We start from the raw sequence: 24,071 nt of genomic DNA on the forward strand, positions 1-24,071 counted from the left end.
GTTTGATTCCCTTTCGATACTTTTTTACGATATATATACTATAGCGTCCGTATAGTTCACACGACAGATGGCGCTTCGTGTCAATATGTCAGCGTCGCCCAATACCTTTCAAATTTATTTTCAATGTCAAAGTGATAATAACGTGGAATCTAACGCGACAGACTACATGCGTTGGAAAAAATCTAATAACAATTGTTCAGATTTATTACGATCTTCGTGTTCCGCGTAACAAAGTAATATTCGATATTCGATATTCTCGTATTTTAGCGCGAGAAATTTGAATGACGACTCGAATAAGATTTCAAAGTAGATATTTTACTGATTATTCAAACCATATCGTGATCGTTTGTAATGTTATTATGATATACCTGATATTTTGTTCAATTATCTCACCATTGTATCTAATACGAGAATTTCGATGAAAAATCGAACATACTGATTTTGAATAAGTCCAAATAAATTCGGCAACCTCGCGATGCAATTATTGTGACGTAGCAATGTTATATCAAATGCGGTTGCGCACTCGATTGGTCGAGTCACGGATCACGTGGCTTTAGTACCAAGTTATCGTTGAATCATATCTCTTACTATTCAAATTTAAATTAAAATGTCGTGTAATGAATAATATATTTTAAAATATATATAAAATATGACAAAAAAAAAAAGATATTTCTACTCATACTGATATATCATTACTTTCATTTTAGTGAGCCGATAAGTTTCGTCGTAATGTAACGCCATCTCGTGCGAACTCGATTAATTAATATTATTCGAATAAAACAAATGAAAAGAAAAAAAGATGTATCAATTTTTCAACGTAATAATTACTAACAAGAGAATTTTTCAATTGTAATAATTAGACGATATATATTCTTAACAATTATTCTTATATAATATAATAACAATAAGAAGAAAAATTGCATATTTACATAATATTAATTTTATACTCCACTTTTATATATCTAGCAAATAATAATTTTCTTAGTGAATAATAATAGTTTTCAAAATAACAAATCAGATCTATATTTGTACAAATAATTTCGTGAACCGTGTTATTTACTCTTAATTTTTGTTCTTTTAAAAATTATTATTATTATTATTATTATTATTATTATTATTAAAATTATTATTATAATGATTATTATTTTTCTTTTTTTTCTTTTTTCTTTTTTTTTCTTTTTTTTTTTTAATGGATAAGGCAAAAAATATATATAAAACTGTGAAAATCTCTAACACGGATAAAGAAAATAGTGGGAAGATAGCTACTAACCTAACCGAAGGATTATCAATACTATTTATGCGTTTTTAGCATTATTAGTAATTTCTAAGTCTACTTCGGTTAGTGTTCATATATAATTTTTTTTTTATCTCGACACGCAACTTTAATGAGAGACTGCGTAAGCAGCAAGCTGAATCTATTATATTCATAAATATATGTATATATATGTATATGTATGTATGTGTATATATATATATATATATATATATATATATATATATATATATTTTTAGAATTTCTCTTTCCTCTTAGCCATATCCATCGTTATTATAGCAAACTAGGAATAATTATATCCTCTAAAGAATTTTCAATAATATAGAATTTACGATAGCCGCACGATTTCCTATGTAACATTCCTGCTAAAAACGTTAAAGATTCTGTAAGACCGTTCGAAAAATATTTGTACGGCTAACACACACACACACACGTTATATATGCGAACATAAATACATACATATATATATATTATGTATGTATGTATATAAGAATTTCATTTAAAATTGTATAAATTTACTTGGAACGTGATTTAATCCTATTAAAATTTCATTACTTTAAGATCATATATCTCTCATTGATTTGTCCATTTTTAAACGCATATCAATCAATAATATACAATGAAACGTGATTGGACCATGATATATCAAAAGCAACGAATAAAACAAGTAAATCGTGCAACGATCGAGCGTGAGAAAACTGCACGTACGTAGTAGTAGGAGTTATTCAATAGATAATTATAATAATATAATATAAATATCAAACATCACCATAAATATACGAGTATCGTATAGTAACAGTAATTGACTAATTTTGGTTTCACACACAGATTTTTTACTCTTCACAGAGACCACGATAGAGAATTTTTCCTTCCTGTCTTTACATCGATTCCATTACAAATTTTAATTAATAATCAATGATTCGATTTAATTCCTTAAAGGATCTAAACTTTCCAATGAAAAATCATCAGTACCGATGGATAAACCCCTGCTAAAGCCATCCTAAAAAATAATGTATATTTATATAAATAACTAACGATATTTCTACGAAATGCTTTTAATGTATAACATATTAATTTCTTACATAAAACAATAATACTACTAACTTTCATTTCGAGCAATCTCTTATCCAAAAGTCCAATGGCATTTTCTAATTCCTGTTGGCTTGGACTTGAGTTTACGGTGGTAGCACCAAATTCTCCCATTTCAAAGGGATCATTGAAGTCGTTCTTTGTATTTATAGATGGCGTAGGATTGAAAGGCACACTGCCAAAAAGGTCCTCTTTTACTCCATTCTGTCGTCTCGAATCCTTAGCTTTTGGAGGCGGTGCCACTGAGGATACACAGAGACGTTTTATGTGATATTACATACACATTTAAAAATCCCAAAAAACAAACATTTCTTTCTTTTCGTGTAATTTATTTTATTAATAAAATCTCACTAAATTTCATTCAACTCGATTTAGTACTTTTGAAAATATCATTTGACAAAAACTACTGAATAAAATGGTCGCGATAACTTGAGATACAATTTATATGGAGATTTTTGATCGAAAATACTTTGATGGTTTAGAAATTAATGACGAAGAAGGATATGAAGATTAAACAATTTGGATAATTATTAACTGAACACTGTAGATATAAAACAATCTCGTCATAATTATCATTAGCATAATAATATTGCAGTCGGAAGAAATATTTGTGAGAAGAGTATCAAGTACATTATCCTATGCTAATGAAAAACGTTTCGTGGTTCGATCAAAGACAAGAAAAAGTATTTAAAAAAACAGTAACTTATCGTCCAACTTGTAAGAAATCGCAATTTTATACGCTGTTTTTTTACAATTCTACATTTGAATTAATTTTTTCAAACAAACTACAATAATACATTATTATATCGTCTTCATTAGTCCTACCGTCTCCTATTGATTCTTTCAAAAACCAACTTGAATCATTCCTAAACAGATAATATATAACCGTAACTCGTACATGGATGACGCGACCTATCGATTACTTTACTTGTCATCCAAATTCGAAGGACATGAGGATAATCAATGCGTTAATACAAAATCAAGAAACTTACATAATGGTGGTGGACTTGCAGTGCCATTAGTTTGTGAAAATAGATTAGAATTAGACGACAGTTGACCATTAAGAAGAGGATTGTTGTTCGTTTGATGATTAGCAAGACCGTTAGCTGCCGTCTCGTATGCACGAGGATTAAAGTCTTCTTCGAACTCATCCATGAGGAGACCCTCTAATTTAGTACCAACAACCGGCGTTGGTGTTGCCTCGCTTCTGTTATACAAAAAAAAAAGTTATAAATTATTTATTAAAATATGTTGTACATTTAATATCCATCAATCATATCAATCGGTCTTTTATAACCGACCCCATGAAATCGTCATCAAAGGATTTTTCAAAGCTTCTAGGAGGAACAGGTGGTGGTTGCTGCGGACCATTAGACGTGTTTCCGTTACTGTCGCTGTTTATTCCTATCAGAGGAGACTTGTTTGTAGTGCCGTTGACTTGCGGAGATTCGCTCGGTGCTCCTGGTACATGCAGGATATCCGGAAGATCGTGCTGCAAGAGGTAAGTCGACACGTCCGCCTATAAAAAGAAAAAAGGAAAAAAAGAAAAAAGAAAATAAGAATGAAAGATGAACTTAAATATTTATGTAACGTTATAATTGTTTCAATAGGATTTAAAAGTAACTTTTTAATATTCAAATAACGGTTTCAAAATAATAAAATAATAGTAATTGACATATTTACTGACCGAGCCTTTGATAGCAGCAATGTCTTGCAATCGTTGTCGATAGACATTGTTCTCGTGCTCCAATCTCTTGATCTTTTGTTGCAATACCATGCAACGTCTTTGAGTTTCGAGATCCTTGCCAGACGTTTCTAAGAATCGCCTGTATGCTAGATCGAAAGCTTGACCGATCGTAAGCGTGATCTCTTCCGCCAACTTGTCGCTTACGAATACGAAACAGGTATGTTTCTCCGCGTCCTCTTCCTTTGCGATAAAGCTAAAGAATTTCTTTTCTCCTTTGTCGTCGGCGCAATAAGAGATTCTATGCAAGGGATACTGATGCATGATTCGCTGTAATTTTAAATAATATCGTAACGTTATATTTTGATCCTATTTTGAAATAATCGATTAAATCAATATCATGTAGTTTTCATCAGCTCGTTTTACTGAATACCAACTTTCGGTGAGGTTTTAGTTTTTGGCTCTTGAATTGCCACGCCATCGATGCTTATCGTGAGTTCAACTTTCGGTGTTTTAGTTCCTTCGCTCTTTCTTAATTGCTGACTAAATTTCAACTTGCAGATCGCTTCCTTCACTACTTCGATTCCCTTCGGTTGATCGACTTCCGTACTGCCCAAGTACTACATAACAATTTAATAATGATGTAGCTTTTAACGAATTAATTATTTCCATGATCTGTTTATTTCCATTTCCAAATATCGTTAATGATTTTATAAAACGATCAAGCGAAAATATTTTAACGAATCCTATGGAAATCTGATTATTGACCATAGATAAAATATTTCGTAATTAAGAAAATAAAATTAAATGAATCGATTCATGCTAATCTCGTTCTCAGCATCAACGTCTCTAATTCTCCTTTCCACGAACTCTCATACTTTTATTAACTCTTGTAAGAATGGTTAAAAAGAAAGAGATAGATAGAAATAGAGAGAGAGAGAGAGTCTTTTGTAGTCAGTGAGATTAAGAAATTTTGCGAGTAAAAATTCGCACGTAACAACGAAAGGTAAGGCGAAGAAGGAGTCGTATAAAAGCATTGTGTAACTGTTCCGGGTAACATAAGGTAAACGAACGAACCTTCTCTCTCTCACGGAGATTTTTAAGGTTAAGCTTGCATTTCTTTTTCCTTTTTATTTCCCCCTTTTTTGTTTCCTTCTTTTTTTTTCTTGTCCATTAATACCCAACGGGTATAGTATATGTCACGAGGCACGTGTAAGAACGTGCTGCGAATTTTAGAACGAAGTTACATAAGCAAATAAGGTTGAAAGTCCGAAAACGATACATTTGTACGAATAAATTTCATAAATTTACATCGTATTTATATTCCATGTATATTCATCTAGAGATTACCTAAAATACATTTTTGTCTATATTTTAAATTACAATTTTCTTTTCTTTCTTTCCTCTTTCTTTGTTTTTCATAAATGAATACATTTTTTAAATAATTAATTGAAAGAAGGAAAATATGATGAATATAAAATGAAATGGAAATAATTGTTATTATTAGAAATGATAATATTAATTAAATAAATAATAATAAAATCAAAAAGAGATCGTTCGTTGCTCTGTGTTTCTTTGCAACGAAGTCGAAAGGAACGTGCGAGGTGGTACTTGGAAACAGCTTTAAAGATGGAAATCATTTACACACACACAACACACACAACACACACAACACACACACACACGATGTATGTATATTTATACCGTACCTTGACTAGGTAGGCGATGTGGCCTTTTTGAAGCGCGTCCGGTGGGTGTATCCAGTTTCTACTCGTTCCTGCGAACACAATTCACAAGAAGGACTTTACTTTAAGTCGAAAGGAGAGACTCACTGTAATAAACGCGTCTACAAACGAGTAGCAATTTTTGTTTTGTTTTTTTTTTTTTTTAATTTCCGTATTATCTCTCTTACATACTCACACATACAGATACACGGAGAAATAGACAGATAGACAGACAGATAAAGAAAAAGAGAAATACAGAAAGAGAGAGAGAGAGAGAGAGAGACGCACCTCCATTTTTACTTGTTTGATTTTTATTATTCGTCGAATTTTGTGCCCACTTCAGCAACGTCGAGTTCCTCATTTTGTCGGCCCTCTTAAGAGTATATCCACCGACTTTTAACGAGCAGCTGTAATGAAGAAAAACAAAAACCAAAAAAGATAATCATTAGAGATTTTTACTTAATAAGTAAAATACATACAATTACGACGACGAGACGATAATAATATTCTTATTCTTATTCTTAATATTATTATTATTATTATTATTGTTATTATTCGGGCGAAATCAAAGTTTGTTTTCTTTTCTTTTTTTAGCGATCTTATCGTTAAAAAAATACGGTCTGTTAAACGTACAAATAAGTGATCTTGTTATGACGCTGTAAAGAGAGTTTTAAGAGATTCTACCGGAGTCTATTACTTTAGCCTAATTTCTCTTTTTTTCCTTTCACCAAGTGTTTTTTTTTTTCTTTTTTTTTTTTCTTATTCTTTTTTATCCAAGCACTTCGCTATAAAATAAGAAAGAAAAGCGTGTTGTTTCATTTTTTGTTTGAGACAACCCCCCGTCCTTCTCCATCACACCCCTTTTATTTTATTATTTTGTTACGTTAAATAGCTTTCTTTCGAGTTAAGAACTTACTTTCTACGTCTCTCGATGCAGTTCTCACGCTAGGACGCAATCATCAACTACGACACGACGCGACATGTGAATATATATGTACATACACACAGACATACGTATATGTACACGTATCTAGCATTGCACTTATGGTACGCATCTATGCATACATATAACGCATCATATATATTATATATATGTGTGTGTGTGTGTGTATAGAAAGGAATATGCGAATAGCTATTGTTCGCTTCGTATACATGTCGAGGGAGTCAGTTTCGATATATGCCAGCAGTTCTTTTTTTATAATATTTTTATTTCACTTTACTTTTTCTTCTTTTTTTTTTAAGTCAACGAGCAAATATACCAGAATACGAACAAGAGTACTCCTTCTGCGTCGTTTCGAAGTGAGATAAGAATTTTATTGTTGACATATAAACTGTAAACAGCTGTCTAACCGAATACAATTTCGCGAGTGTGTGTATGTATATAATGTGTATATGTATGTAACAAAGAAAAGACGTACTACGAAATATCGAATGGCAATTTATTTATTTTCTTTACGTCGTGGTTTATTTATATAAAGAGAGAGAGAAAGAGAGAGAGAGAGAAAGAGAGAGAGAGGGAAAAGAATTTACAATAAAAAAAGAATGGAAAAGAAAAATAAAATAAAATAAAATAAAATAAAATAAAATAAAGATTATAGATAATGTCCTCAATGTACATAATTAGCGATGAAGACTTAGTACAAAGCGCATAAAAGCATGTTAAAATGCAGTCGATTGTGTTTCACCGTTCGACGAGCGGTCAGCCTTGGATACGAAGGCTAGATCCTTTCGCGTTTCATCATCTTGAACGCGCGACATTATTTATACTTTGAGACATACAGAGAGAAAGAAAGAGATATAGAAGAAAAAGAAAGAAAGAGAGAGAGAGAGACCAATTTAATCGATACGTATTTTTATTGCTCCGATGTCGTGGGAACGAAAGAGAAGATAAGAAAGAAAAAGAAGTAAGTACTCTCGAAGAAAAATCATAGCACATTTACGACGATTAAGACGATTTTCAAATTTCTCGGTTTAATTAACAATTTCCGTATCTTCTCGTTCGGCGACGTGGAATTATTTGGAGGAAAAAAATCAAAAAAAAAAAAAAAAATAATAATCCAAACGAAATATCTATACAAATACGTACTCATAGATACATAAAAACGATTTAAAAAACAACAAAGAAAAGAAAAGAAAAGAAGAAAAAAAAAATCGATAGAAAAAAGATCCAAGGAGAAAAATAAATCTTTATCTCTAATCGAACGAGCAAGTACTTATCTACAAGTAAAAATGAAAAATAAAAAAAGAAAAGAAAAGCGTATCAGTAGTGCGTTTCTTCAAGGGCAAAGCTTCGAATTTTTCTCTCGTTTAACGAAACGCTCATAGATTCGATATCGTGATCAGAAGAAAAAAAAATAAAAAAGAAAAATAAATAAATAAAAAAAATAAGGACAAACGTTATCATCAAGAGCGGTTCGAATTGGAAATGGTCAGAGTTATCACGTTATATCTCTTCCATCAATGCACTCGCGTGAACCTAACCTCACTTCCTCTCCTCTCATCATCTCCTCCTTCTCTCTCTTCTCTTCTCTAGTACTCTTCTCTTCTCATCTCTTCTCTCTTCCCTCGAGGGAAGGATGCCGGTAGAAGAGCGCCTGTGTTCCATTTGAGAAGCGTTTAAGCGCGTTGAAAGATGGACGTTCGGATTTAATGCACGACTTCCTATTCCTCCCACGTATTACAGCTGAATACTTGTTCCAGCAAAACGACCTGAACCGTAACCGACCGACCGACAAACAGACAGAGAGACAGACAGACAGACAGAAAGAAAGACAGTTAGACAGACAGATAGACAGATAGACAGGCAGACTCACATTCCATCGTGCAAAGGAGCACCGTATTCAGGTGCCGTCAAAAGAAAGATGTCGAATTTAACCGAGCGTAATTTACTCAACGTCATCATTACTCGACGCCATCTTTTCTTCAATTGCACTGAGAAAATGAATCAATCCGGGAAGGATTATTCGAAATTTAAATTCGAGGTCGATCGACAGTCTAATCGTAATTTTTTAAATGAAATGTTGTACATCGTTACCAGTTTCTCGTACGCTCATGTATTATATATATATATAATTATTTAACATAAGTACTGTATGATGATTTGGAAAAGTAAAAAATAAAGGAGAAAAAAAAAATACAAGATTATATTAACGATCAATGAATCGAATCGAATTGAACCTTCTTTCTTTGTTTTTTTTTTCTTCTTCTTCAAAAATGTTAATATATCGTGAAAATAATATTTGCGATATAAACTAATCTTCCATACTTAGTACTTGCATCTCTCTCTCTCTCTATATATATATATACACACACACAGACACACAGAGATATACACACACGAACTTACGCGAAGAGACAAGATCATCGACTGCGTCGTGAACCGCCATGGAATTTATCGCATCTCGAGCATAACCCGTTCTCGAGAGGTTTCTTAGAAAAAGATCTTGCTTTCGATGCGATTGAGAGAGATAGATAGAAAGGGAAAGAGTGAGAGAGGGGAGAGAGAGAAAAAGGAAGAAAGAAAGAAAACCGGAGACTCGTAGCAGTGACATTCGTTGCATCCGAAGAACTGCAGTGCCGTTTATAGAATAGGACTCGTAGAGTTTCTCTCTATGCGCTATGCGTTAACCCTATAACATAGGTATGCGTATGTTAATGTTAGCTTGCATAACGTTCAAGGTGAAACTCCTCCGAAGCGGTACGCGGCGTCACGTGCATAAGCGAGCTTTTACTGACGCCCATCATCGCCTCTCTGCGAAAGCAATTATTATCTACGTTAATTCGATCTCAGCTACATACCGTTAATAGAACTATTACGAAGTCGAGAAGCAAGATGAACAAGAGAACGAAAGAGAGAGAGAGAGAGAGAGAGATAGATAGATAGAGAGAGATAACGTCTATCTATTTATTTTTTGCGATATTCTTTTTGAGATCAGCATTTCTCAACCTTTCTTTTCGTACCGTACATTTCTTTGGAGTTATACTCTTGATTTATTCTCAAATACGATTTATAATCCAACTTTTTTTTTTTTTTTACGAATCTTGATAAAGATCGATAAAGAATTTATGTTATATTTAAAGATACGATTGTTAATCGATACGTGTTATTATTCGCGATTAATATTTTAAGAAAAAAATTTCGATAGATCTGTTGGAAATTAATCAATTTGCTCGGTTTACGCAAGGTAACAGTTAGGAATGATTTCGCGGTTCATTAAAAATTTAATCTTGTCCGGTGGAACATTGATTGAGAAACACTGACTCTCTATCATTAACGTAGGTACATATAAAGTCATTAATCATACGTTATTTTTCTATAATAACACATTATAGTTCGGAAAAAAAAGAACATACGATTTTGATGGAAACAAACAAAGACTAATTACGACAAGTTTGATACGATTTATGAATTACAAACTAATCTAACGCAAGAACAAGTCGTTCATTTCGCTTGTAAAAAAAAAAGAAAGAAAGAAAGAAAGAAAAGAGAGAAAAAATAAAGAATGTATGTATATAAGTATTTACGCATGTACGTACGTATGTACGTTCAGCTAGGTAAAACCTGGGATAGTCTCTAATTTTTCCAACGGATGCGGTCAGTTAGAAAATGTCTGCTCGCACTTTCTCTCGAGTCTTTATAACGTCGATACGATACTATGGCGAGCCATTTAGAAAAGTATTGCGGTCTGTCTGACCCACATCTCGAGCTCGTCGTCTATGGAAAACTCATAATCTTTATATATATATATATATATATATATATATATATATATATATATATATATATATATATTCATACAGACATATATGTACGTACATATACGTGTTAACAGTAGAATACAAATGTTTTCGTAGACTGTGTAATATGCATCCTGTTTTTTGTTCTATGTCTATGTTTTTGGTCTACTAGCAAACTGTAGCATGATTTTATAAATTTTCTATATTTATTTTTCTTTTCATAGAGGGAAAAAGAACAAAAAAAAAAAAAGATATATATATATATATATATCAATTAAATTAACTTTTACAGAAGAAAAACACATTCAATTTAATTAACTTTGAAACATAAAATAAAATAAAATAAAATAAAATAAATAAAAACAAATCTATTAGATCATAAACATTGTAAACATGTATGAAATAAAATACATTATAAATTAATATTATAAACGTATATTAAAAAGAAATAAATTAAATTAAATTAAATTAAATAAATAAAAAAATACTTTTTCCTCGAATCACATAATAAGCGTGCGTACGCGTAAAATACAACAAGCTAACAATTCTAACACATCATCACTGTTTCTTGATACATACTAGTATACCACTCGCCTTGATAATTCCTTCTCGTAATTCGAGTACTGCCAAGTATGTATACACCCCCTCTCACCCTCTCACCCTCTCTCTCTCTCTCTTTCTCTACTCCCCTTTTCTCCCCTCTTCCCTACATTCTCCATTCTCGCTCTAGATGTGCCTTTAAACGAAGGTACACAGACTTTATTCTACTTTCTTATTATGAATTATGAGCATAGTTAAATGTAGTCGTTTGTACGTACAGATGTGTGGGTGTATTACGTTAAGATCTTTCTTCACATTCAACTAGAAACGGAACGAAGGAAAAAGTTCCGTAGAGTTCTCTAACGTTCTTGCAAATAAACATGATCGAAGAAAGAAATTATTTACCTCTGGAACGTATATTTATTGGATAACTTTACGCGTATAAATAAATTTCGAACATTAATTTATATAGTTAAAAAAGAAAATAAAATAAAATAATTAAAATTAATTATTCTTGATAAATTTATTCTCCTTTATCGTTTTCGAATAAAAACACAATATGATCCTACTAAATATTAATTAACACGTTTTTAGATTCCGTTTAATCGAAAATCGAAAATATCGGACGAGGCAAAACAAAAATACAAAATTACGAAGTTTTTAACCTAACCTAATATATTTTCTTTTTCTTTTGTCATGATCGCTCGTTAAATGTCGAAATTTTTGTTCGTTTCTTTTTCATTTCTTTCGTAATAAATGAAATGATAGAAAAGATATCATCGTCCGTTTATTAACATTGCATCAATCGCGAATACAAACGAAAGTTTTGCATTAAAAAGCGAAAGTAGCATTTCCGGGTGTGCTCCTTCTTCGTTCAACGATGGAAATATATTTACCGCAAATGAGGTTCCTTCGATTGATAGGTTAAAAGAAAAAGAAAAAGAAAAAGAAAAAGAAAAAGAAAAAGAAAAAGAAAAAGAAAAATCCTAAAGATATGATTAATATTATCGTCAGAAAATGAGTTTTCCGACAAACGTCTTCTTACAATTAATAATTGACAGCATCGATCGAGATTATTACAAAAATACAATTTTATTTATTCGAATAACCTAACGAGGTATATAAAACGAACATAAAAAGAACAAAAAAAAAAGATGCGATTGTATCGAACGAAAATGAATAATTTATATCTCATTAATCGTAAATAATTATTTAGTCGCCATTCCAGCAATTTGTATTGCTCATTATGCGGATCAATAATTTGTTAGATCTCTCTCATGAATATGCATCAGAAATGTTATTATTAAGTAGAATGACAATCTTTACCGTAAAAAAAAAAAAGAAAAGAAAAGAAAGAAAAAAAAGATAGAGAGAAAAAGAGAATACTAATAAACAATAAAAAATCTAACCTAATATATACTTGAAATAAACTCGAAAGATATACGAAAGATATAACGTTCGCAAAATTAATCACTACTAATCCATTCGAATTAAAACGTTGGAATAAATTACAGAATTAGAAGGAAAAAAGAAAAAAAGAAAAAAAAAGAGATATATTCTAATACTAAAGAGAGAAAAATCTAATACTAGATTTCCAACTTCGATATAAACGAAGTCGGTTAAATGCAACGATGACAAGTTCGCGTGTATTGAGGGGAGGGTAATATGGCGGTGACCTCGATGTTGGTCGTCGAGAAAGAAAGAAATAAAACGAAAAACAGAAAAAGATAGAGACAGAGAGAAAAAGAGAGAGAGAAAAAAAAGAAAGAGAGAGAGGCAGACAGACAGAAAAAAAAAAAAGAAGTGAAAAAGTAGTAATATAACTGTTAGTCGCTAGACACTTTGAACTTCGATGCAAGTAAGTACGCGCAATCGCGTTCTATTGCCCTCGAGGAAGCGATGAGAAAGAAAAGAGAATGTTTCTGGGTCGCGTAAGAGTCGTCGCGGACAGTAACTAGTCGCTAGGGTGACGCGGACCTAGATTTATTCCGAGCCTCGAGTTAACTATTCCTTTTTTATTTTTTTTTCTCTGAAATATCATCGAAACGAATATTTCGATCTTATATCTTTCTCGTTTCTTTTTTCGTTATTAATTTTCTTTTGAAATTTTATGACATTAATATCGTGAGTATTGAAAACTCGAAACTCGTCGTTAAGAGCGTTAATTGGCTCTACTCCGTTTCTTATTATCACGAAGATTTCGTGTTAAGCATCGTTATGTTATTAGTGTCTTATGAAATTCGTTTGAAGTTGAAAATAAATCGATCATTTGCGAGTAAGCAAGTAAGTAAGTAAGTAAATAAGTAAGTAATTTATGCAACGGCGAAGATCAATTTTATGGGATATAACTTATCGGCCAATAACCGAGCGATTTCTTCGGATCATTCGTCCAACGAACTTTCAAAGGTAAACGATAACTAGAAACAGGATATTCTTATCTAAGTACTATGATGTGGGCACTTAACTATATTGTTTTATAACACGGCTCTTTTTAAACTTCCTGTTTGATATTTTTTCAATCGTATATGTATCGTAGAAAAAAAATGTATACGTATGTGTGTATATATATATATATATATATATATATATATTTAAAAACTTAACTCACCTAAAAGTATTTCGCCGGTACGAAGAAATTCATCAAATTCTTCAAAGGTTAATTTGTATGAAACGCACTAAACAATATTAACGACACGATATCGTGTAAAACGAGTGAGAATATACGAAGAGAGAGAGATAGAGAAAGAAAGAGAAAAAAGAACAAGTATAATAAGATAACTACATAATCCGAAGAAAGAGAGAAAAAAGAAAAAAAAAGAGAGAAAAAGAGAGAAAAAGACACGAGCCGGTTCCGCACTGACCGACGGCTCGCAAGAGACTAACGCTAGTGAGAAGAGGCGGTAATGGCGTCGGCGCGGTCCTTGACGCGACACTATCGCCACCATGCGGAGAACGATTTCTTACGTTAGTTTAATATAACGCAAGTCCCCTATTATATTTCCACGATACTAAAAGGCTATTATCTCATCTTTTTGACATTCGTCAGATTGTTTCTATCGAATATTACGAAAAATTATTATTTATATGTATATATATATATATTTTTTCTTTCTTTTTTTTTTTTATAAAACGAACTTCGTTCGGGTGTACGTAATTGGAAAGAAACTTTACGATCGGTTGAAAGTCATTCGTATCTATTAATTTTGTTCTATTAAGAGCTATGAAATTTTATATTATAAGATGGACTTTAGATATCGGAATATTATAAAAGAAAATAAATAAAAAAGATTGACTGTGAGACGTATTAACCGCGGCGATATGCGAGCATACACGGATACGATAGAGATCGGTGTTGGTAGACGATCCGGTAGAACGAGAAGGGATAGAGGATGGTGGTACCAGCCACGGCCGAGAGCAACGTCGTCGTTCGTCCTCTTCCCTCGTTGAACTGTTCGTTCCTTATCAAGGAAAGAACCAGCTCAAAGAAAGATGTATTATTGACGAGAGACGAACGTGTCTCATTCATAGACTGTCGCGACGATTTTAATGTCGACGCTTGTTCTTATTTGAAAACAACAACTACGCTGTACAATACAGTTACGAAATAGACGTACTTTACATCTAATTATAAAAAAAAAAAAAAGCAAAACAAACAAACAAACAAACGACTTTGTTTCGTTTCAAGATGACTTTCAATACGTTTCTCTTTGCTCAATTTGAACAAAGAATTTTATAATACATAATTCTGTTTTATATGCTTTCATATTATATATATATATATATGTATGTATATCGAAATGATCGTTGTCAGTGGTTCTCAATCTTTTATGCATAAATAGATAAAGAAACTTGAACAAAATTTCTTTTAATCGTTTTCCTCCTTATTCGCATATATATGCATTTTTATGCAAGTTCATATGTTCGTATAACCTATAAACTATCGCTCGTATAAGAGTTATAATGTCGATGATCTTATCGCTTAAACTCTTTGAACGTTCGTTGTGCTAAATACGCGAGCTAAATCGCGTCGGCAAAATAGTACTGCTCTTTGAAGAGTAACTTCGTAATAAGACTCGAATAACAGAGCGGTCGGTCTCTTCTAACTTCTAACCTATCATATAAAAATACTCGTAAATTTTTTTCCGTGGGAGAAAAGACGATGAAAAAAAAAAAAGAAAGAAAGAAAGAAAGAAAGAAAGAAAGAAAGAAAGAAAAAGAAAGAGAAAAGAAGTATATTCTTGATAATAAAATTTAACTAGTAATATCTCGAAACATTTTCACGTACGAACGTATCTATGTAAATAATGTATCAATATATACATACGCACATACATACATACATACATGCATATGTATATATGTATCATATGTATATATATGTATGTATGTATTTATATATGTACGCAGTAGTTGTCCTCGAAAAAATTCGCCAAAATAAAAACATAAATCACCGATGAAATTTCGTCGAAAGAAAACGTAAAAAGGTTATATGTCCTATCAAACGCATTGGGAATCACGGACACTATGCAACCAAACTTATTAGGTATTCGATTCACAATGGGTAACGGGTTTCTTAAACCCGTCAAAAATTCCCACACCGATCTTCGTTACATCGTGGAAATAAATAACACAATCAGAAAGGTATATAAGAAATGTCATCATAAAAGAATCAAATTTAATGTTTAAACAATGAATTGGTAATATTTCTATAAAACGAAAATAAAGAAAACGATGATGAAAACAAACGAGATAATTAGCGAGGATACGATTCTATATGGACAGGTTTTGAAGTGTGATATCACCTGACAAGAAAAAAGCAAAAAAAAAAAAAGAAAAGAAAAGACAAAAGAGATAAAAATCGAAAAAATAAAGAAAGAAAAAAAAAGAGAGAGAGAGAGAAAAAAACCGGTTTTCTCTCCTCATTCATTATACAATCAAATACCAGAGAGATGATAGCACGCAATCGTTGTTTTCATCTTTCCTCTTACGATTTCTTAGAAGTGCACTTTTCAAAAATATAATAATTTCAACAAAATCGCGATTGAGAAAAATCTATCTGGTAAATTGAAACCGATAGAAAATAATTATAGTGATTTTCCAAGGATAATACTGTTACAAAGTTAATACATTACACATATACATACACACATATGTACGTATGTTAAAAATACAAAAAGTTTCTTTCTAGTTTCGCATTTCTACGAGTCTCGATCGTTTGTTTTTAAACTTTCTCGAGTTCCGGTTTCGCTCTCTATCGTGACAATACCGAATTGCTAGTAAAAAGACTCGGATTGCTCGCCATTCGATTTACTGGTTACTCTCCTTCAACGAATAGTTTAACGTACACTGTGTGTGTACGCGCGCGCGCATGCGAAAGTGGGGAAAGTAATCTAAGTAACCGATTCGATTCGCCTTCTCCATCCTATCTATCTATGGATACATACGTATATACTCATGTGCGATATTTATTACGTTTTATAATGTAACTTGTCGTCAAAACTGGATTATCAACGTGCGTAAGCAAAATTTAATCGAGCGTATCGATGAGAGAGAAGGAACTGTCTCGATTGACGTGCTACGTTAATCTACATTTTGCGAGGTGTGATATTCGTCTCCAACTCTCTCTCTCTCTTTCTCTGTAATTTTCGATTAAATTTCTATAACATCAGGTAAATTTAAAACCATGCATTTATATCATATACATACATATCTATTTGTTTTTACAACTTTATTTCATTTTGATATCGTCAAAAAAAAAAGAAAGGTTTTAAAGCTTTCTTTTAATTTTCTTTTTAAGTTTGTTATACTTTAATAGTATATACTATATTAGTATAGCAGTTGTATATTTACTGTATATAATTATACTGCAATCTATACGCTGTAACTATATGCTATAACTTATATTCAGTAGTATAATTGTATTTATATTTAGTATTTAATATAAATACAATTGTAGTATAAATACAAACTTTGTAATTACTATGTTATAACTGTACTAGTTATAATAGTGATTGGTTTTCTACAGTTTTCTTTTTTTTTTTTTGTTAATATAAGTTATAATATATTAGTAACTGTATACTACATCAGTATAATAATTATATATTTGATACATATACTTATTATATTACAGTAGTATAATAGTAATTACATTTTGTATATTATAGTCGTATATGATATAACTTATATTTGATATAGTTTATATTTATACTCGCTACATACCATAACTATATTAATCATACTTACAATTAACATAACATGACTGTACTAGTTGTAACTTAGTAATTGGTATAAAATAACTGTACTATTTGTGACTTAGTAATTACTATAATATAATTGTACTAGTTATAACTTAATAATTAGTACTATTAGTAACTATAATAATATAAGTTGTATCATAACTTTAATATTATATAATACTTCTGTAAAGAGAAATAAAAATTGGGTTAATATGGGTTATAAAGCTCTTTTGAGAAATTTTATGTCCGCCCATTCGATAATTAAATCGCGTATCAGACGATAGAGAAGAAACAGAGAGAGAGAGAGAGAGAGAGAGAGAGAAAGAAAGAGAGTAAAAGAGACAGATAAATCTTTCCCAGTAATTTCGAGAATTTCAATACGCAGGAAATGGTTAACGAGATTACGCGTATCTGTACGGGCGGTGCATCGCGACTACGTGATGTATCGTTGTGTCTCTGCGATTTATACATACCGGGTGTCTTTATTGTGACTCCCATTTTTCTTTTTCTTTAACCTTTTTGTTTTCTTTTTTCTTTCTCTTTTTTTTAATTCAACGAATGTGCCGAGAATACATAACAAAAAAACTAAGTGTAACTACGTCATTACTTTCAACGGTAGCAACAGCAATTACACGACCGGTATTACGAAGAGAGAAAGATTCTTTTCTCAATAGAAAACAATGAATGATTTTATGTAACCTACAGACAATTAGCAGAGAAAATGAAACGAATCAAGTCGTTCCATTTCTAGAGTTAATATTAATAATAAATATTACTACGTATACTATGTATCAGTATTTTCCAAACTATGTTCCATGGAAAGTCAATAAATGTAACTTGTGTACGCGTTTCGTTTGAAACATAATTATAAGCTTGAGAATAAATGTAAGTTTTGTTTTCTTAACTGTTACATTTTATTAGCTTCGTTTATTTATTATTAATATCTATCTAATACGTAAAACAATCAAGGTATTCCGTTTAAATTTCAGAATTTTAAAGATGTTCCGTCATAGGAAAAGTTTGGGAAACACTGTACTAAATATATATATATATATATATGTATATATGTATACGGGTGTATATGTAAGATACACATTGATATATTGCATAATACAGGATATTCTAAAATTTAGAATGAAAGAATCAAATTTAATCATACACAAGTGACATTTCGCAAATTATTACGGTCTACATGCCATTTACGAGATCAGATAATATCGAAACAATTCAGTCTCCTTTACGATATCGCTATTATTGTTCGTGAAAGCAAGACGAAGGAAATTGATTTGCATTGAAGAGTTTGCAAAAAAAAAAAAAAACAATGTAAATCAGACACATCATGAATAACGATAAATACACACACACACACACTTTGTTCACCGGAACGCCCATTGTATCTCATTGTCTGTCTTCCTCCTCTCTTCGATTAAAAGAATTCGCTTATTCTATACAATAATATTATAAAGTCACGCGAGATTTGTCGATCTTTGAGGTCACAAAATGACACACCTTAAGCAGCTTGTTTAATACGCGATAAGTAAATGATGCGCTCACATATTTTTCTCTCGAAATAATTTTGATCAAATTCGTTCAATTTCTCCACACTCTTCAAGAATTTTAACCTTGAAAATAATCTTTATTACATTTTGGAAAATTATTCGCTTCCATCGTGACGAGATTGATAAAAAGAAGGTTGATACATCGGAAGCAGTAAATAAATGGAAGAATGAAACCAACTATGTATATATGCATGTATATATGCATGTAAGTATGTATGTATATATGTACCTGCCGTATGGTGTCTGCAGCTGCTAACCTGTTCCCAAGATGCGCTACCAAGCAAGCAACCAACCAACCAACCAACCAAGCAAGCAACCATCCAACAACTAACGAAACACTTCGTTGCTTGCTGCGAGATAAACGCGAGTGTTTCGCTCGGTTAGGATTCAGCGAATGAAAACAAACGTGATGACGAATAAACTAGAAATGGGATCGAAAGTAACACGAAAATAGTATATGTAAATAAAAACATATATATATATATGTGTGTATGTGTGTGGAATACGTTTGAATCATTTGAATTTCAATAAATAAAAGATCTTTGTAGAGTTACGAAATCACGATAAACATAGATTAATGTTTTCGTAATTTTTTTTCTTTTTCGATAATTTCACGATCCAATTCACTTCGTTGTATCGTATAATCGCGCTGATAATTTATATAAATATGTAAATAATATCAAATATGAAAAGAATTGAGATTTTACCGTAACTGTTGTTCGAAATAAGAAATAAGAATGAAATCGATTGAAATTCGTTAGCGATTATTTTATTTTCAGATAATGATGTTTAATCGATGATGATATTTAATTATTTCACTTCTAAAAAAGTGATATATTATATTGATACTATTATTTATTGAAATATTAATATAGAAATATTTTGATCGATATAAACAATGAAGCTTTCATTAATTAATATTGAATATAGATAGTTTATTACGAACATCGACGATTTATTTAAAATATTGATTCCGAAGTAAATAACACGCCATCACAATATTTTGATCGATGATCGATATAAATGATTATGTGTTAGATTTGTCAATCGTTGATATTTTATTATGGAATACGTACCATTTCTTTTAAATACTGACAAAACGTTTAAAAATATTTGACCCGAGTAAATTAAATCAATCAATTAAAGCTAATGATTAATCATTAAACAAAAAAAAAATAAGCGAGTAAATACATTGTTCGGTAGTTAATTCTTCAATGCGTATCTTTTCTTATAAAAAAGAAAAAAAAAAAATGACTAAGGTGCCAAGCGACGAGCAACATTCCATAATATATGCTAACAACTTTTACGCTGTGATTTTAATCTCGAAGCAAGAAGGTAACTTACGTAAAAGGATTTTGCTCGCGGATGTGCACACCCTACGATCAAGACAACCTGCACTTTCTCGGCCAACTTAATCTTCCGTTCTTTTATGTAAATAAATAAATAAATAAATATATATATATATGTATATTCGAAGGAACAATCGAAAAGAACGATTTTCCATCTTAGAAAAATCAAAAGGACCTCATTTCGAGACCAACGAACGTTTCCTATCGTTACATAATCGACATAATGAACGTATACGCCTCGATGATTGTTACGATTGAAAGAAAACACAAATGAAGTTTTGTAATCGCATAATACCATAATCGTTCCTTCAAAATTGCACGACGTCATTTGTCGAACGAATAATAACATAATCGAAAAGGAAGAAGATATCAATGGAATTTTTATTTTTAATATTAATCGCGTTAACGTGATCGATCTCGCGATAAAGTTAATTCTCATAAATTTTCCCTCTATGCTCTCTATCTTTGAAATCGATTGGTATGAAGAAGCAAGTGCAATAAAAAATGGAAAAGGTGCGAATGCATTTTGAGTGAAGTTGATGCATAAAAAATGATAATGATAATAATAATAAATCAAGGGAAAAAAAAAGAAAAAAAAATTTACAGTCATAAACGATTGGAACCGTACCAAAAAACATTATCCGCAATACGTACATCTTTTCGCTTAGATCAGAATTTTAAACGATTGCAGTTTTGAGAATTCACCGTGCGAATAAGCGAGAACGATTCTCTAATAAAAAGCAGAAAATTGCAAATCATCGAACTCGTGCACCAACGAAACCTAGTCGAGTGGAAAGAGTTTACAAATACTTTCGCGAGTAACACGAAACATACGTGATATATACGTAAATACATACACTCATGCGTACATATCACGCATACACAAATATACACACATTTATACATATATACATAGAAACATATATGCATACATACATGCATAGATACACAAAAATATATATGCATACATACGTACATAGATACATACATACATACATATATACATATTATGTATAATATACATACATACATACATAGATATATTATACATACATACATATATACATATTATGTATAATATACATACATGCATGCATTTATATAAACATACATACATACATACATATATATACATATTTAGAGAGTATGCTCTTCGTGCTTTAACGAAAATGGACGTCACGTCGAAATATATCGCACTGCTTGCAAAAATCATGAAAAGAGTCAAGTCACTGACGCTTACCGACACAAATTTCTCTTAGAAGAGATGTTCTTTGCCATCGTTATGATCGTATAAGGGAGGAGAAGGGAATACTGATTACGTAGGCTAGTAAAGAAAGGATAGAAGAGGGAAGAGCGATGGCAACAAGTAAGTACACTTTGTAAGATAGCTTTTGACATTTGAAGTTACCACTGACTACATCGACGAGAGCGAATGTGTATTTTTCACGATATACGTCCTTGACTCATCTTCCTAACAATCTCTAACCAACGAAATTCGAGCTATACGAGCTTGGAAACGATTATTTCAACGTAATGAATATTTTTAATAAATATATCCATACACACGTAAAATATCTATCTCGATAAGAATGATATAAAAATATATAACGCGTCGGTCGAGTGTTCGATAATAAAATTAGAAAAATTCATAAAGAACGTTTTATAAACATCGTCGATGATTTAAAAGCTAATCGTTTCCGTCGTTAATTTTCTTAGAAAAAAAAAAGAAAGAAAGAAAGAAAAGAAAAGAAAAGAAAGAAAGTATTTTATATACGTATATACGTACTATCGTCCTTTCTGTTTCATAATAAACAATTCGACTTCATAATAAACTAAATCGAACTAACTCGAATGGATTTTTTTAATATCTGTACTTACAATGTCAACGAAACGAAGTACTACGTCTCGTATACGTGTAACCTTCTGTTTTGCGTAACCATGACATTGAAAATCTTTCTTATACGTACATTAACCCGCTTTCTAATTTTGTTAAAGGAAAAAAAAAAAAAAAGAGAGAAAAATAAAAAAAGAATGCTCCTCCTCTTTTTCTTCATCTTCGTTTTCTCTCTCTTCCGTAAAACATTCATCTTTCTCTCTCCTTATATTCCGATTACCACTTCTCTCGGTCATTTATCGCGCGTAATTACTTTTTCACGACCTTCACTCATCGTCCTTCCATGCTTCTTAACCTACTGGGAAAGTATATACATACATACATACATACATACATACATACATACATACATACATATATACATACATCATACATACATACATAAATACAAACATAAATACATACATGCATACATACATACATACATATATAGATGTATACATACATACATACATACATACATACATACATACATAAATACAAACATAGATATATACATACATATATAGATGTATACATATATACATATATGAAGACACATACACATGTCACACGTAGTTACATCGAGGAAATATGCAGTTTCTCTCGCGAATCACCTACAACATTCCATTCGTTTAAGAGATCGATCGTTTCAACGACATTATAAAATGTAAAAGTAACTCGCGAAAGTATCGGTTAAAAGTGTACATATTTTCAAAGACCAATTGAATCTATAAAAATGATAATTTTTGTACAGAAAAAGTTTGTTTACTTCTCTCTTTCTCTCTCTTTCTTTCTCTCTTCTTTTTTTCCTTGAACTCCATTGGATTCCACGAATATATCTTTTCTTTATCTTTTTTCAATTTCTTCTTCTTTAAACAGAATTTTCTTCGATAGAGAGAAAAGCAATTCTTTACCGAGCGATAAAAATGAAAGTGTTCGTGGAACGACAGCCGAGAGAGTCAATTGTTTTTCACGAGTTCGTCGTTCGTTCGTTCGTTCGTTCGTTCGTTCGTTCGTGAATCGGAAACGATCGAGATTAGCCGAAGATTATATTCGAAAGTAATCGTGCGCGCGCTTTTTCAAAAGCTTATCTATCTCGTCGTTATAAATATTTATACTTGATCTTTCGAAGGTCGAACGAGATAATATAGAAAATACAGAATAAATTAAAGAAAGGAAAGATAAGAGAAATGAGAATGAGAAAGAGAAAGAGAGAAAGAAAGAAGATTTAGAAGAGTATATCAGAGATGAAATTGATTAAAAAGAAAAACAATTATATGGTAAGACAATTGAGTTTACGTCGAACAATAAATATCAAACTATTCGACAATACGAGTTGATATCTCAATCACGAAAGCCGATGATGGGAGGACCTTCATCAGCTTACTGTGTCCTCGCTCTCGCGATTTATCTCACCCCCTCCTCTTCTTTTCTCTTGTTACCCCACTCCCTACCTCAATACCGTAGATATGCGTAAAAATGCCGAAATAGAAAGTCACCAGTTCGCTGGCACGCTTCGAAAGCTCTTTTCCCTTTCTTCTCGCTCTGTCGCGACTAAATTTTCTTTGACTTCAGAGAAGCTAAGCGGTTTCTTTGTTAAGCCGGCAAAGATTGTTAAGAAAGGAAAGGGAAGGAAAAGAAAAGAAAAGAATAGAAAAGAAAAAAAATTGAAAGAAAGAAGAGAAAGAGAGAGAGCGAGAGCGAGAGAGAGAGAGAGAGAGAGAGGAAAAGAAATTCCATTCGAGACCGGAAACAAGGGTATTATAATCGAAAAGGGAAGTGAAAGTAAATAGATATATATATATATATATTTTTTTTTACACTCACCGTTGACAACGTTCGAGTAGAGTTCTCGTTCAATTCTGCGATCTTTACTGTTTGACGTTTTCACAAGCTATCTATCGCCGCTGCTCGTTTAGCCTACTCGTAATATATTCACCTGCTCCGACAGCGAAGAACTCACCGAAACGAATGAGAAACAATTTGGTTTGAGGAGTCGAACG

The 24,071-nt window shown here is 31.6% G+C and overlaps 1 protein-coding gene across 3 annotated transcripts; it reads right to left on the reverse strand.

Moving 5' to 3' along the window:
- Positions 1-1,144: 1,144 nt before the first annotated feature.
- On the reverse strand, positions 1,145-24,044 carry LOC127066295 (PTB domain-containing engulfment adapter protein 1-like). 3 transcript variants are annotated; one of them, XM_050999831.1, is made up of 9 exons: positions 23,896-24,044; positions 6,060-6,178; positions 5,757-5,824; positions 4,485-4,667; positions 4,051-4,377; positions 3,665-3,882; positions 3,356-3,570; positions 2,379-2,605; positions 1,145-2,274 (listed from the first exon to the last, which is right to left on the reverse strand). In XM_050999831.1, the coding sequence occupies exons 2-9, from the start codon at positions 6,130-6,132 to the stop codon at positions 2,200-2,202; spliced, it is 1,386 nt and encodes a 461-aa protein (XP_050855788.1). In that variant the 5' UTR covers positions 6,133-6,178; positions 23,896-24,044; the 3' UTR covers positions 1,145-2,199. The 3 variants fall into 3 exon arrangements, with proteins under 3 accessions (XP_050855788.1, XP_050855789.1, XP_050855790.1); XM_050999832.1 differs by lacking the exon at positions 23,896-24,044 and adding an exon at positions 13,657-13,926; XM_050999833.1 differs by lacking the exon at positions 23,896-24,044 and adding an exon at positions 9,118-9,324.
- Between the last annotated feature and the right edge of the window lie 27 nt (positions 24,045-24,071).

This window comes from Vespula vulgaris, chromosome 9 (genome assembly GCF_905475345.1).
Source record: "Vespula vulgaris chromosome 9, iyVesVulg1.1, whole genome shotgun sequence".
Taxonomy (NCBI): Eukaryota; Metazoa; Arthropoda; class Insecta; order Hymenoptera; family Vespidae; genus Vespula; species Vespula vulgaris.